The following is an 18467-nucleotide window of genomic DNA, read 5'->3' as shown; positions in this document are numbered from 1 at the left end:
CATAAATCTGTATACAACAAATGTTAGAATTTTATAAACATGCTTTTCTAATACATAATATACATATTTTTTATGTATGCTTGTAAAAAATATCAATATCAATGTAATTGCTATATACATACATATGTATGTTTATATTGTACTGTATTGGTTTTTTACATATATTTTAAATATTGCATAATTCGAGGTAGGATAAAATTATATGTTATTATTATGTAATAAATTTTTTTAAGTATGTAATTATTCTTTTTACAATTTTTGATAAGTTCAATGCAAAGTCTCGTATTGTTCGTATTCTAATGAAATATTAACAAAATGCCAAACCAAATAAAAAGAAAAAATAACCTTAGAACACGTTATATATGTACATATTTATTAATAAATTTTATACACATTACAATATCTTGCATATAAGTATGCACTTCATATGGAATAAGTGTTTCTATTTTGACTCACTGCCATAAATAGCAATACCATAATAAAAATAATAACAATTATTATTACAACAAACAATAATAATAATCACAATATATAATACTATATAATGTGTAATGTGTAATATATTATGTATATGTACGATAGGTACAAGTGTATGTGCATTTTACATAATTATTCTAAGATAAAAATATTGCATAATGCAGAACAAAAGTATTATAAATGTATGTATAATAGTTTGTTTACAAACACAAACTTTAAATATTATGTTGTTTAAGTATACATTATTAAAGTCACCATTGTGCCATATAAAGTCTTATGCAAATTAATATGTATATTCTCATAGCTTTCTACATAAAATTAACCTTTTTCTACCGATATACGCTATTTCAATTTGTTGTAATACTAAAATGCTCAGTATACCTCTTGTTGTCATTACAAACACTATCCTTTTAATAATCCAAATTTTGTAATATGGTTAGAATACAATATCGGTTGATTTCGTATATGTATAACATTTTCTCTTATACTTATATATACTCGTAAAGGTATAGCGTTTTATTGTTTTCACAACAAATCCCGCACAAGTTTTATAGCGTGCATGGTTTCTAACTTAATGCCTTAACCTCTGGTTTATAGTCGGAAAGCACAAGAATATATCACATTTTTATATACATATGTAAGTAAGTTTATAGAAGTAAGGTTATATGTATAAGGCTATGTAATTACTTTATGTAAGTAAGGTTATATGTAGATGTTGCATTTCAAATTGTTTTCTTAATCATATTTTAAAATACGTATGTCACTATTTTTTGTTTGAAATCTGGTCACCTTAAATAATAATGCATATCTACCTAGAATATTAAAAAAAAAAATAAAGTTAATATGTATGTACATATGTATATGAAATTATGCAAATATTATGCAGATGACGCGTTACACCTGTCTAGCATAGTAAAAATAATTGGATAATTCTGTTGAATCTATATTCAACAGAATACACACATTATAATTTCTGATAATAATTCTGCAAAAAACCTAATTGATATTTTTATCAAATATATACATAATATATTTATGCATATAATATGTATGAAAGTACAATTTATGATTCATGGTAACAGTCAATATTATGCATGTATACAAATGAATATATAATACCTACATATGTATATTAATGAATGGACATTTACTATATGCAATATTTATATACATATGTACATATGTACAAATATAACTTAAAGGTACTCAGAAATCATAACAAAAAAATTTCTTTTACATTATGTTTGGCCAAACAAGGCATATGATTATGTAAATATTTCATACCTGCATACATTCTAGTCTAACACAATATGCGAATACATATACATATGCAAACATTCATACATAATATCTGCAGATAACAAGCAAATATATTTTCGATTTGAAAGAACTATGTCATAGTTTTTCTTTAAAGAAAAATATTAATCTTAAAATATGTGTACACACATATGTATACGTATGTACATCATAATAATATAATACATAATAATTTGTATATAATTGCCGCAGAGATAATAAAAATATAGATTTAAATAGAAAAAAAGATATAAAAATATAAAAATAGTGTGAAAAACAACAAAAATAGTAAGAGAAATATTACTCTACGTCTATCTTTTATACTCAACTGAAAACGAAAAAAAAAAAAAACTAGCTAAGTAACGATATTTACGGGGAAATATTTTTTTTTTTCATATTAAAATGCTCGCGCTTTCTCATTTTTATTATATTTTTAATTTTTTTCTTGCTACCGTACTCAATTTGTATTTAAACAATCTTATAGCCATGTACGTTATACTTATACATGAACATGTATTTTTAAAGTACATACGTGTATAAAAGATAATATACCGGTATTTAATTTATCTATATATGCATGTAAAATAAAGCATAGCGAGAGAGAAGATACATACATAACATACTCATTATACTATACTTGACTATAACTATTTCTCTATAATATATTTTTTATGCACACTTATATACATACGTACATATTATTCTTGATAAATTTATTATTTGTTTTTATTATTATTTTTCTGTTATATTTTCGTTTTTATTGCTGTTGTTTTTTCTTATTTTGTTTTTTCTTTTCTTATTTTTCGTTCGTTTTATTTCGTTTTCGTTGTTGTTTGATTTTATTGACTTGACGAGAGTTCAGTTTGTTATTGTTATTATATTATTATTTCTGTAGTATTTTATTATAGCTATAGCGTTATGTATAAATACAAAAACAATACAATACCATCTATATACTATATATTATTTTCTATATATATATTTTTTTTTTGTTTTGATTGCGAGTCTACTGAGTACACTATATTCATGACGTCACAATTTAACATTTAATGTTTTTTGTATATAAATACTGAAAGCAGACTGAATTGACTCTCAGAAAAATTCAAGTAAAGCACACGGTTGTATCGGAGAAAATAAAAAATCTGAAAAGAAATTTTAAAATTTTTTTATTAAAAAGAATAGAAGAAGAATTCTAAAAAAAATTATTATTTTTTTTGAAAAGCGGAAATTAAATATAGAAAAAAAAAAATAAAATATTTTTTTTTTCTTTGCAAAAATTATTTTAAAAAATATTATTGAAAATTTGCCCTAAAAAATATTTTTTTAGGCGATAGATTTTTTCAAATTTTCTTATGAAACATTAAAAATCAAATTTTAAGAAAAAAAAACAAAAAAAAAACAGTGTCCTTAAATGGAAGAATGGATATTTTAGCTTAAAAGCAAAAAAGTGAAAATATAAAATTTTGTGTCCTTTTTTGATATTTCTTTGTTTTGTGTATTTAAAAAAGAAAATTTAAACTTTAAGAAAAATATTTTAATGGAAATTCCGTTTTTGGAAATAGTATGTTAGGAAGATTTTATAAGGAAATTATACAAAAAACAAAACATATGTACTACTTGGTAGCTTACAGTTAATTACGGAAAGAAAACATCTATAAAATAGAAAGAAATCTTCTAAAAAAAAATCTTTATTATTTTGAGAAAAAAATTCTAGTCAAAAAATTATTACTTAAAATTTTTTGAAATTGAAAGCAAAAAAGTAGAGGAAAATATTAATCATTCGTTTTTGATTATATTTTTTGTGATATTAAGCTAAACTAAAGTAAAAAAAAAAAGCATTATTAAATTATATAACTTTAAAAAACAGAACATTTAAAACTAAATTCAATTTTTTGATAATTTAAAACAAAAAAGGGAAACTTTTACAATTGAATTTTCAAAAAAAGAAATAAAAATCATTTAAGAAAAAACTGTGATAACTGAAAAAGAAAAGTTTTTTAATTACAACACAAAAATTTATTTTATTAACTTATACTTTTATTTAAAGAAAATTCTCATATATTAATTTTTTGAGAGATATTTGCAAAAAATTAAAGAAAAAAAGAAAACATTTACTTAAAAATTTTATAAGTTACTTAAATCATTTTTCATTAAAAATTAAATTTGCACTCTTTATAAAAAAAAAATTTATTAAAAATGGTTGGTAGTACTGGCACTTTAATGACAATGCGTCTTGTTCGCAGTAAATTACGTAAACGTGAAGAAACATCAGCTGTTAGCCCACCATCATCTGGTAGACATCATGTTGAGGCTCATCATCAAACAAATTTAAATAATTATCATAATAATATTAATAGTAATCATCATAGTCAACATCATCAATTAACAACAACAACAACAATTGCAACAATATCATCACAACAACAACAGCAACAACAACAAAATCAAGTATTATCAAATAATGAAAATGGTATTATACAAAATAATATTGTTAGTAAGGAGCTCCCACAAGATAGTTGGGTATTTCCACCATTACCACCACAACCAAATATTTATTGCATGAATACAACGGTAAGTCTTTTTTTTTTAAATATTTTATTAATATTTTAAATTTCAATAAAAAAAAATAAAATACACATATTAAATTCATTTTAGAAAAATATTGAGGGAAACCGAAATTCTAATTTGTTCTATACTTGAAAACTGATTTCGTAAACATGTTTATTAGCCCTAAAGGAATAGAATACATAATAAAATTTCTCACATAATTTTTCATATTTCGGCGTACTTTTGTAAGTGCATATGGATGTGAAATCCTTTAAAAACGGTTTCCACCAATAAAATCTTAAAAAGAATCAAAAATGATTCTCCTTGAAGTAATTTTCCATTAAAAAGATTTACCGCACATATCTATAAAATAATAAAGTTCATTGATCGTTAATTCTTATAAAATTGTTAGTTAAATTAACTGACAAGACGACAAGGATAAAAGTCTGATGATCTTTTTTAATTGTTCCTTTTTTTTTTCTTTCATTCTTATGCTCTTTTTTTTGTGAGAAATAAAATATAAACCAGCATTTTTTTTTTCGGTGATATAAAAACTGGAAAATCACATTTTATCACATGACATATAGAATGAAAAAAAAAATTAATAACGAAATTCAATAGACTGTTAAATTTTTCACACAGCCACACACACCCATATATTTACGTTATAATCATAATGCAGAAAAAAAAAAGTCCAAAAATAGGGTCCCTGCCCTTATTAAAGGTTACTGATATTTACTAGTATTATTTTCCTTACCTTACCTTCCTTGTTATTCTCCTTTAAAATCATTTTCATTGTATTCTCCGGTTTATAGCCTTGATTATTTTGATATTTCAATGACCGTCTCTCCATTTAGAATTTTTAGATGGGGGAAAAAAAGAAACGAGAAAAATATAACAAATCACAAATAATTATTCTTATATATACTATATATGCATATATATACATATATTTAAACGAATGGATCTTCTCTGTAAAAATGTCAATGATCTCACCAAACTTGGTGATCTCTTCATTATTATATGCGTTATATACTATACTGATTCTTATTTACCACATTACATTAATGAATTTTATATTATATATAAATATATAAATCAATCGTATATATAAGTATAAAAAAATTCTTTGATCGAGCTCACAAATATGGTATACATTCTTACAAAATAAATCTTAATTGAAAAGATAAAAAGGGCCCGATTAAAAATTCTTGTATATACATACTTTTATACTACTTGTATACAGGAAATTGAAACATAACAATTAACTTGAACGAAGGGTCATTCCTTTGTTGACCATTTGATGTTTCATGTATAAGTATTTAATATACATATACATAGCATGTATTTTAAATAAAACAAAGAAAAGGAATTTATAGGATACCTACCCATATGAAGAAAAAAAAAAAACTTTCAATTTTTTTGGTACAGTCATATGGGATATAACCGATTCTTTATTGAATTCGAAGAAGATAAAAATAATAAATTGATGGCAATTAACAAATTATTGTTAAAATGTACAGTTTTCACATTTACCTATAACGCTCACATTCTTTTTTTAAATTATTCAAACTTGAGGAACGGAAAAATTTAAAAATTCCATATTGACATGGGATACTTACTCAAATTTTATGCTAAGACTGTAATCATACTTTCTAAATATTATGCGCTTGTCACAACGCAACTTGAATTTGGTATTGTGTATTTTGCGTATACATACTTTATTTTCACAAGTATAGGCACTATGTAAAACTTAAAAGTTAACCTCTTTTTCTTATTTTGTTTTGGTGCTTTTTTGCCGTCTGAGATATTATTCATAACTTTCGCCTTGTTTCTTTCAAGATATTTGATTACATAATAATCCATGACCAAAACAATGACAAAAACAAAAAAGTCAATTCAAATTACCGTTGATTTCTTTATTTACTTTAAAAATTGATCTTCATTTTTTTTTTATTTTCACCTTATTTCACCTTACTTATAAAAATTTTATACGAAAGATAAAATCAAAAATATTACAAAGACAAAAAAGACTCTGATAAAAAAAAATATCGAAATTTTTATTTTCACTTTAAAATATTGAAAATGTCCAAAACATAAAAAAAAAACACAAATTAAAAATAATTAATGATTTTAAACCATTTGAAAAATTTCAATAATGAAATTACGATATTACGATATTTTAAAATTCACCACTTATTTATATTTTGACATTAGAAATTAATAATCCATCAAAATTTTAAGAAAAATAAAAGGCAAGTGGTGGTTTCACCAAAATTAAACCAAAACAAAATTTTTAAATTTTTGTTTGTTTTCAGTAATTAGTGGGTATTTTTATTTTTTTTTTTAGATTTTTATAATAATATTTCACATATGTACTTATAAATACGGTTTGTTAATACAATTGAAGAGACCTTCAAAAACCCACCTCAATACTTTTATAAGCACATACAAAAAAAAAAATTGTTAACTAGTTTTTTTGTTTAACTATAGTAAGTGAGTAAGCTAGTAAGTAAATGTGCATTGCATTACATGATTTAAAAGACTCTCACGTATGGTTATACAGCGTGCATTGAAAAATAAATATGTATATACAGTAGGAACTAGATTTATACGTACGTAGGTTTTTTTTTTCGATTTTTTTTTTTAATTTTCAAGTATACCAGAACGTGTATTTTAAATATTTTGCTTTCTAGTCCGATTAATATTATTACTAGTTTTAATTTATCATAAAACAATTCAACGTGATTCTAACAAAACAATTCAATCTGTTATATATGTATATATAAATGTATACACACCAATTTTGAAAGTATGTAGAATATTTTAATGCATTTTAATAATGGGTAAGAATATACACATGTATGTATACGTATACTTTTAACTATTATTTTTATTTTATTATTATTTAACTCTGGATATCGTACATACATATGTATATAGCTGTACTTTCATATTATAATATAAGTATGAATTTTATACCACATTTTGAAAAACAATAATAAAATCACGTTATATTTAATATGATGAATTTTGTTCTCGTTGTTTATTATTAATTTTGTTTACTGAAATAAGTTCATATGCACAAATATATATGTATTTATATAAACAATATAATAAACTTTTATACATTTATTTACCTGAATTCAAGTAAATTATAATAACAGATTACATTTATACCTGAATCAGGTTCTATTTTATATGGTTATACAAACTTTTAAAAATAAGTAGGTATACTGAGAAAATTAGTAAAATATTTTATTTTTTTTTCTGCCGATACGTTATACTTATCTGTATAACAATTTTCAATATCTAGAGGTATCTATTTACTGTATAAAAATTTATAATAGCATATAATTATTAAGTATGTATAATGAAAGTAAAGAATAAGAATTAAACTCTCAAACCATCTTGTTTTTCTTCAATAAATTTTCATGAAATAAGAGTTTAAAATGAATCCGGCAGTGTTTTGTTCAGTTTTTCTATGATTATTTTTTATAAATCCCATAAAATCAAATTGGGTACTAAATTTTTGTATCGGGTCGTATTCTGTGGTTGTTTCCAATCTATATTACATGCTATGTTCTATATTTTTTAATACACAACTTCTATGCATATGAAATTTAGGTATACTTACGATGTCTAATAGGTAACAAATTAATTTGCATACAATAATTATTCTTTTTTCATTATAATTTTTTGTATTTTATTTTATTATAAATAAAATTAAATTGGAAAACAATTAAATTTTGTAAATACATGGATCAAAAATTAAATATTAGAAAATTTTATTTTAAATTTTTTGGGTTAAATTAAAATAGTAATAAGCATAATAATCTATGTATGTATATGAAATTTAAGATTCCATTTCAATTAAATTATCTTATATACATATACGTATATGTATTGTAAACTTTAATTCTTTTAAATATAGTGAATTCATATAAAAATACAAAATAAGTAAATCAAATTTTTTACTTATTCAATTAAGTTCAAAGAACAAAATGATTACCCATTTTACAAATCAATTTCGAATAAATTTCTATACTAACATAATGTATACATTCTGATATAATATTTAGGTCTTGACAAAAAATAAATTATATATAAGTTTATTTATATGAACTTGTATACGAACATATTTCAATTTAATTTTCTTGCAATATTTTCCTGATCTCTTTTTATACATTACTTAAATATTTGTCTTATAAGGCGTATCCCATATATACAAAATATATAAAAGAAATCAAAGAAAGACAAATTAATTTATACAAATTGTACATAAAATCTTTGATTTTATTTATTTTATTCTTTTTTAATTAAATAATAATTCTTGTTCTCTCAATTAAAATCATTTGTTTGTTTTTCATTCTTTTCATTCTTATATTTATTTTTTTTTTTGCCATTCCAATTAAAAATTCAATATTCTTGAAATGATAAGTTATACATAAATGTGTGTATATTTGTACTTATTACAATTGTACATAAAACAATATATTCCAAGTAAATCATTTATCAAGTCGAATCAAATTGATTTAGTAGACCTTCCTATGAAATGAAAATTTTTTTTTTTCAGTACAGTACACAAGAATCAATTCAATATTAAAAAACTTCATTTACTTAGTATATCGGTTATACATAATTATTTTAATTATTTTATATATGTATTACGATGAATGTATATCAAGTATAATTAATTGACTATATAATAAATTGTATAAATACTTAATAAGTTGAATACAATGAACAGCAAATTATGTAGGAAAATATGTGCATTATGCATTTTCTCTTCGCTTAATAAAATTGAGAAAAAAATAACCTTGTTTTAAAATGTTTAATTATTTTAAGAAAATTTTATGATTTTTAATATATAATTTTTTTTTTTTTATTGAAAATTTAACAATAAAATAAAACGATTTTGGATTGTTTTTTTTTTCTTTTAAAATAAGGAAATTAATTAAAATATTTTATGTTTAATTTTACGCGCATTTTATTTAATTTTTTTTTTTCACTTGTCTCCTTATTTAAAATTTATTAACAATCAATGAAATTTCATTGTGTCGTCTGTCATTTTATAAATTTACAGTAAAAAATAAAACAATGAAATTATAAATTTTATTCAAAGAGTTTTTTTATATACAAAAATATAAATAATTCAGCGCAAAATTTAATAAAAAATAATATTTAATTTTTTTAATTCAAAAAATCTGAGAGTTATGGTTAAAATTCTCATTTGTAACATGATAATTTTTTTTGTCTAATAAGTAATATTAAAAATCAAGCACCTTTCAGGCTGTTTCATTAAATTTTTGATTCGATACTTTCAAATTTTTTACAAAAAAAAAAATTGTATTAAATTGCTAAAATAAAATAATAGAATTGAATTGGGTTGATTTTTGTATAAAAAAACAAAAAAAAAAAGACTTTGTGTCCTAGGACAAATACAAAAATATATTTTAAATACTAAAAATAAATAAGTAGCAAGAAATGAGATATACTTAATATTTTATATAGAAGACAGAAGTATAATGATTTTCTATGAAACAATAAGTATGTGTGTATGTACTTAAAAATATATTCGAACATAATAAAAATGTCACACTGTATATACTTAAACATTTTGTATAAATACATTATTATATATTTTTTGCCTGCTTAGGTTTATACTATATACACAGGCATATACATATATAGATTATAAAATATTTAGTATACATGCACAAATATAAAATATATTAACAACGTTTCTGTCCTCTAATTTTGTGTTTGTATATTACATTCTATTATTGTATATTAAAATATAAGTGATATATACAAACATATACGACATTTTATAAATTTAAAAAATATTTTTCTTTTTCAAAAAAAGAACATTCTATAAACTCAAAATTTAAAAGTTCTTTCAATGATAAAATTTATTTTTGTGTTTTTGAACTTGAAAATTTTGACATTTTTTTCACAATATTTCTATGTACATACTTATGTACACTGAATTTTAATATATAAGCTAATTAACTACACAATTTAAATATTTTTCAAATATTTTAAGAATATTTTTAATATTTTATTTAATTATTTAAAATATAATTGTCCCTTTTCTTCATTCTTCAAAATTTTTACTAATTACATACATTGTATTCGACTCTTTCCATCATCTTTTTTTTTAGGTGACATTGTTATTTTGTATTGCGTTTCGAACTTCAAAGACATTTTTTTATGTACGAATATTATAAAAATGTTAAAGGTTATAAAAAATTAAAATAAAAGAAAAAAAATTTAGCAAAATTTTAGTTAAAACAAAAATTTATAACGTAATGCTTTTTTTCTTGTGATTTGATACTAACAAATTGTAGTTCAACGTTAAATAAAAATTAATTTATTAAAATGTCGAAAAAAAAAAAACAAAAACCGAAAAATTAAAATCAAAAAGTTTGCAATTTTTTTCAAGAGTTATTGATTTTACAAACCGTTATTTAACTTAGACATAATATTTTAATCATCTGTGATTTGATAATGACTAAGACATTTCAGAAATTTCAATATTTTTGCCTTATTATGAGGGTTTTTATGTTAACACACACACATACGATATACATGCTTAATATGTATAGTTAGCAATTATGTTATAAAGTCCATGAATTTGTTTGCTTTAAAGTCATTTAAAAACTAGAGCATTCATATTTCATATACATTTTTTTTTAAAAGATAAGGTAAAATAATTGTATGCTTAATAAATATATGTAAATAAATATTTACATATATGTGGGCATGTATAAAAATATAAAGTGAATAGCGCGCGTATCACATAGATCATATTTGAAAAAAAAGGGAGGGTTATCTACAGAATTAAAATAGTTTGTATAGCTAATCATTTTGTTACTTAAAAGATTAGTTCACTTAAGTAACAAAGCTCTCAAATTTACTTTCATTTTCAATAATTGCCGACAGCCGCGAAAGTTGTAATAATTAATTAAATGGTACTCGTATACCTTACATATTCAACCGCATTTCATAATTATATTATGTATACAGGTATATACTTACATATTAAAATTTTTACCTAAAAAACAATAAAAGCAAAAAAAATTCGTAATAATGAATAATTGGAACACCATAATATGTGTTCAATGAGTCGCCTCATACTTAATACAAATTGGATTAATGTAGGTTATGGTTGACACTTAATTAAAAATAAAAACATGATTTCAAAATTAATTTTTTTCTTCTTCATCTCCGCCTACATATACTCGCATGTAGTTAAAAAATGTGAAATTTTGAGGAAAAAAGTTTAAGAGAAACGATTTATTTTTCATTTCGATAAAAATCCTATAAATCCCTGGTATTTAAACCGATATATATATTTATGTGTATATAGCAAGACAATTAATTAGGCATTTTTTATATGTTATCCATTTTATTACCTTTTTTATAAGTACTACAATTTTATTTCTTTTTTTTTTTTTTATTCGAATAAAATCTACAAGGTGAAAGTTCATTAAATTCTGTGAAAGAAATTTTTAATAGTTTAATATTTTTATACTAATAATTATTACACTTTTTATATACATATATATACATATGTGTATATTTGAATATATATGGCAAGTTCATGAACTATTCTTTCATTTTCAATATCGTCTTTTAATCACAACTTCTACTAATAATAAATTTATTTATAACTAAATGTGTTCGCATACAATTTACAAAATATTTTACGTTTTTAAGGCTTATAGTGCAATAGAATATAAATTTTAAATTGAGTGACATAAATAAGACATTGAAATAATCAAAATATAAATGTTTTTATACTCAATTAAATATTCATTTTTGGCGCTTTACTTAACACTCACTAAATTATTATGGCGCATATGTATGTAGGTAATGAAATTAAAACCGGAATTATATTGTATTTCTTTTGTTCTTTTATTTCATGAAATTATAAAATAGTGACGATTATATTTTAGTTGTTAGTTATACATAGACTATTATACAAAATTTATACGTCATTAAAACAGGTTTATTAATGAAAGACTTTAGACTTTCTAATTATTGGAGAAAATCAAATAAATTTCTGAATTATGTTAATTTTTCAATTAAATGTTTTGTTATACATATGTATGTATGTAATGTATTTATAAATCAATCTGATTATAGATTGATTTTATTAATTTTAAAAATAAAAATATAAAAATTTCACAGATAAAAATATATATGTGCGTATGGATATACATACATATATATATAAAATTATAATTATGATATTGAAATAATAAATTTTATATTATATACACACATTTAAAATAAGATATAAATAATATGTATACGTATATGTATGTATGTAGAATGTGCATATCGATATCAAAAACGTCTTATCGTCAACGGTCATATATTTTAAGTTAAGACGTTATCATAATTTTTTTTTAAATTTTTGAATGTACATACTTAATATACATGCACATGAACAAAACATAACATAATAAAACGAACGTAAAAAAATATATTTAATTTTAACTTAGCAACAAAACTACATTCGAAGACCTTCAGTTCTACAATACATTTTTATATTTTATACCTGGGGTGCTATTATAATATACATATATATATACATATATATAATATATATTACACAAATACATATACAAAATATTTTTCATATGAACATAACGTAAACATAATTATTATGAAAAAAAAAAAAGCAAATAATTGCAATGAGTATGGAAGTGTGCCAAAACTATAAAAATACACCTACATTCATGTAGGTCCGTATAGTAAAATCAAAATATCTAGTATATTTATAGGTTTTTTATAAATGTATAGGTACCTATACTTACTGCATTATTTCATTAAAATATCACAATTAGTAAGGACAATTACTAGATTTTTATTTAAATAATAATTTTATTAAGAATTATAAAATGAAAATCGTTTATTTTTTTAAATTAATTTAATTCCATTGTTAAATAATTTTCATTTGTATAAGTAATATATTAAAAATGTAAATTACTAAAAGCGAGTATAAAAGTTGTTTAAATACATTTGTAAATATAAATGTGTGATAAATAGGAAGTATCAGTTTTTTTTTGTTCGATAAAATTCTCACTATTCACATTATTATTATTGCTCTGTAATTGCTTTTAAATATAATGTGAATGCATACATATATAATATATTGTGATATATACACCCAACTCTTTCTAATTAGTTAAATATAAAATATAAATTGAGAATGATCTCACATTTCTAATAAATATTGAAAATTTGTAGTTCACATGAAATTAATATTATTAGTTAACTCTCTCGTGCTCAATATTAAAAAAAAAAAATATTCTCCTAAATAATTTAACTCATTAAAATATAAATATCACTCTATAATATAGCGATACTAAAATAATGAACAACAGTACCAGGTACTATCATGTCACTATTAATACAATATTTTTTGTATTATTAAAAGCAATACAATAATATAATATTGCTGTACATTTCAAATTACACCACATTTATACGTGCATTTATTAAAATATAATAATTATTCTCTTTCTAATGAACAAATAGATCAGCTGATCTAAAAAAGAGAGTGATAGTATGTAAAATTTTCAGAAAAAAAAGCTTATTAAATTATGATTTTCTTTTACTTATAATTATAATTCTCTATATGCACGTATTATACTTATTATGGTGATTATAAAAATATATATATGTTACTGTAAGTTCATATATAGCTTAGTTTAATATTTAATATAGTAGTAGATTAATAGTATAAAAATTTTTAAATGGCAATGAGAGAAAAATTTAATTATTATAAAAGTTACTTGTATTATATTTTGTGGGTATGCATATTAAATTTTTTTTTAACTAACTTTACTTTTTTAAATTACAATAATAACATGGTTATTATAGCTATAAGTATTTATTAAAAAAAAAAAAACAGTCTATTGACAATGAAAATATGCAATTATGCAGTAGTTTATAAATTCAATTTTCATATAACATTTTTAATACTATAGAATTTACTGTAAATAGATAATTTTATTTATTACAAACTTCAAAACAAATGAGGCCAGGCCACCTAAATGTCTATTAAAAAAGAAAAAAAAATTTAATTAAAATTTTTTTTTTAATTTTGCTTTAGTGCAATTAATATAATAAAAAAAACAAACACAACAAAAAATAATGAAATATGTATTACAAGTTTAAAGCTTAACTTTGACATGCTTCTATTATACGTATACATTCATTTGAATTCAGTATTCAATGCATATATGTAAATATGTGTGTATATGAACAATGTACTTACTATATAACAATATCTATCTTAAACAGGGTTTTTCTTTTATACAAAGCTAGATAAAAAAAAATATAACAACGATAGAGGTTTTTTTTCTATACCCAACTATACATACTTTTTTTTTATGACTAATGTGACTAATTAAATGATTTGTTAACATGAATTCAACACATGATATTTCAATTCGAAATCAATTATATGTACAATAATTATTGTAACGCAGGATTACTCATATATATAATGTATATTTAAGATATTTGATGATGATATAAGTTTGTAAATAATATTATTAAAAATAGTGATCAAAGGAAATTCCATGAATTAATTGTTAGTAAACATTTAATTTTTTTTTAATGTTATATCGTATTTATTTTTCTGTACTATGAACAAATAAATAATTATTGTCGATTATTTAAAAAAATTTAGTGTTATACTCAAACAATTTCAAAAATTAGAAATGTGTATTTTATTTTTTAATATTTCATATTTAAATTATTTTTATATTTATTAAATTATAAAAAAAAAATAATATTAATAATTTTCCTTTTATTTCTTCTATTTTTAGGATGCATTAGCTCATTTACAAGATAAAAGTGGTTTTAAACGTTTTCGAACACAATTTAGTGGTCGTTTTAAACGTTTAGTTGCAAAGAAAACTCAAGAACCTCCTGCTATTCCACCTGAATTGAGGCCACAATTGAAGACAATTTATGTGTATTAAGAAATCTAAAAAAACAGAAAACAAGAAAAAATGCAAAATAAACTAAATTTAAAATTAACAAAAAAACAAACACTATATATAATGTATTTGTAATTCAATTATATATAATATTTATGCATATTATAAAATATAATTAAAAATATATATATATATATAAATAAAAAAAATAGAAACAAAAAAGTCTTAATTTAATATTATATAATTATATAATTAATAAAAATTTATATAAAAAATTTAATAAGCATATAAAAGATGAAATTATTTATAAAATTAATATTAAATAAAATTACAATATGTATATATTTATATATGTATATATATGAAAAACCAATGTATTATTCAGCATATAATTCCATCTTAAATTAATAAAAACAAAAAAAGAAAAATAAAATTAATAATATTTTTAAATTATAAGAGAATATTCAAATAAGTTAATATAAAAAAATATAAAACTGTTATAAATGATAAAAAAATATAAAATAATACTGTTATACTAGTAGAAATGAAAGTAAATAGAAAAATCAAAAATAATAAACAACAAAGAAAAAATTATTAAAAATCTCATTTTTATGATAGAAAATTTTTTGTAATATTTTTTTCTTCACTTTCTTCATTTTGAAACAAAAAAAAAAAAATTATTAATATTTTAATAGAATTAGATTTTATATTTTTTTTTGTCTTAAAATTTCTATTTAATTTACAAAAATTTATTTATTAATTTTAATTGTAAAACTAATAATTTATTATGAAAATTAAATTTTAATTTTAAAACAAAAATAAAATAAAAAGTTTTTTTGATTCTATTTTAATATATTCATATAATATTCATTTATATAACAGTATTATTAAAAGACAAAATCTTTTTCTATCAAAAATCTTTTTAAATAAAATATAATATAATTGATTTGTTTTCTATATATATGTATAATATTTTTTAAATTTTAATAACTGAAAAAAAAACAAAATTTAAATGAAATGAAAAAGATATTTTTTTTTCTATTTTTAAATATAATTATTTGTTTTTAAAATTTAGTTTCGTGTTGACTTTAAGTGTTAATTTATTTAAAATTTAAAATCAAAATTTATATTATATATGATGATATACTGTTATAAAACAACATATAAAATAATATTTAAAAAAAAAAACACAAGATATGAAAATCGAAAAAAGACTGAAAAATTGCAATAACAGGCAGATAAATTGTAAAAAAATCAAAAAAAAAAAAACAACAGATTGTATTCAAAATTGAAATTTTTTTAAAAATTAAAAACAGATTATTTTATTTAAAAAAAAAAACAAACAAACTTTTATATTACAAAATATCAAATATTTTTTTTCTAAATTATTAATTTGCTTTAATAAAACACCAATTTTATTTGTTTTTTAACCGTATCTTAACTATATAACAATTTTTATTTTTAAATAAAATCTCTTATAACTGCATAATTTTACGAAATAAAAAAAACTATAAATAAAATATTTAATATAGAAACGAACAAAGGTTATGAGAAGAATTTTATTAAAATTTTAATTAAGTTTAAAAACAAAGCAAAATTACCCTATCTTATGACAACGAATAAATTTTTATAAACACTTCAATTATAAATTTATTGATTTTTCTAATTTTATGACAAAATAAAATTAAAATCAATAAAAAAAAAATATTAAATTTTAAACTTAATTTTCAAATTTTATTTATTTTGACAAATTAAAGCAATATTAATAATTTAATAAATTAAAAAAAAAATTATTAAAAAGAAAATAATAAATTAGAAAAGAGAAAGTTTTGTTAAAAGAAAAAAAATATGAAATAAACAAATATAAAAATTTCAAATAAATAGAAAATACACAAAAAGTTACCAGAAAATGAAAAAAAAAATAAAAATAAAAAACATTCCAATTATAAATTTTTTTTATTAATTTTTCATTTTTTTCTTTGTTTTACATAACCTTCATTAACTTTTCTTTATTATTATTTTTTTTTAATGAATTTTTTTTTTGATATTTTGATAAAATAACAAGCAATTTTTCGAACAAACTCTAAAATATAAAATTTAATAAAAATATAAATAATCTGTTATAATTATGAAGAAAACGAAAATTATTTGATTTAAATTATTAAAATAAAATTAAAAATAAATTTTTTTTTTTGTATAAATATCAAAAAAACAAAAACAAAAGTCAACATTTTATTACAATGTGATTCACACACACCAACCACACATATACAAGTATATATATATATATATGTATATGTATATATTTCACATAAATTGTCACAATTGCTGAAGGCTTCATTTATTTAAATTATAAAAAAATTATTAATATATTGTAAAATGGTGTTAAAATAATATGAGTAAAAAAGAAAAAAATAAATTATAAAAAATTATAAAAAAAAATTACCAATATCACAAAAATTTTAATTTAATTGAAAAAAATAAAACAAATGAAAATCACAATAGAATTCTAAACAATAAACAGAAAAAAAAAAATGTATAGAAAAATAAAACATTAAAAATATAAAAAAAAAAAAATAAATTAAAAAAATTTTGTAATTCACTCACATTGAGTGGACGTTTTACTATTATACTTATTAATATTATTATATATTTGTATATTATGTAAAATTAATTAATATTATTATGAAAACAAAAAAAAAAAAATAAATAAAAATAAAATAAAAAATTAAAAAAAAATTAAAACCAAATTTTTTTTTTTCTATTTCAAATTATTTAATAAAGAAAGAAAGAAAGAAAGAAGTATTGTTCTTTTTGAGAAAAATGAAGAAATAAAGAAAAATTTTATACTCTCAGTTTTTGACACTTAATGTTTGACACTCAATTTTTGACTCTCATCTCAATAACATGTTATGACTAGCAAAAGTTACAAAATAACAATTAAAATAAAGAAAAAAAGATTTATTATTGGTGCTCTAGTTAAGTACAGAAAATCACTTGCTCTCAGTATGCGTTTCGAAAGTGCATATTTGTCATAACAAATTTTAGTACTAATGAGTTCAAACTTATTGTTAGTGTGCTTGTATAGCAATCTATCGCATAAGTACTGAATACTTTTCAAAAATTATAATATTAATATTGATAAGCAGTAATATTGTGAATTAAAAATAAAAAATATAT

General features: G+C 20.1%; 1 protein-coding gene across 2 annotated transcripts in view; it reads left to right on the top strand.

Annotated features, from left to right (window-relative positions):
- The window catches only part of LOC129605818 (uncharacterized), a 221904-nt gene extending 206224 nt beyond the window's left edge, over positions 1-15680 (top strand). The window contains exons 5-6 of one of the 2 annotated variants that reach the window (XM_055515782.1): positions 4017-4344; positions 15174-15680. In XM_055515782.1, the coding sequence (XP_055371757.1) occupies positions 4017-4344; positions 15174-15329 (484 nt within the window). In that variant the 3' untranslated portion in view covers positions 15330-15680. The remainder of the gene's footprint in view (positions 1-4016; positions 4345-15173) is intronic. The other variant, XM_055515783.1, reaches the window with a different exon arrangement.
- Positions 15681-18467: the final 2787 nt, after the last annotated feature.

This window comes from Condylostylus longicornis, unplaced genomic scaffold (genome assembly GCF_029603195.1).
Source record: "Condylostylus longicornis isolate FDR11 unplaced genomic scaffold, ASM2960319v2 ptg000015l, whole genome shotgun sequence".
NCBI classification, from domain to species: Eukaryota; Metazoa; Arthropoda; class Insecta; order Diptera; family Dolichopodidae; genus Condylostylus; species Condylostylus longicornis.
This window is presented reverse-complemented; position numbering and strand designations above follow the sequence as displayed.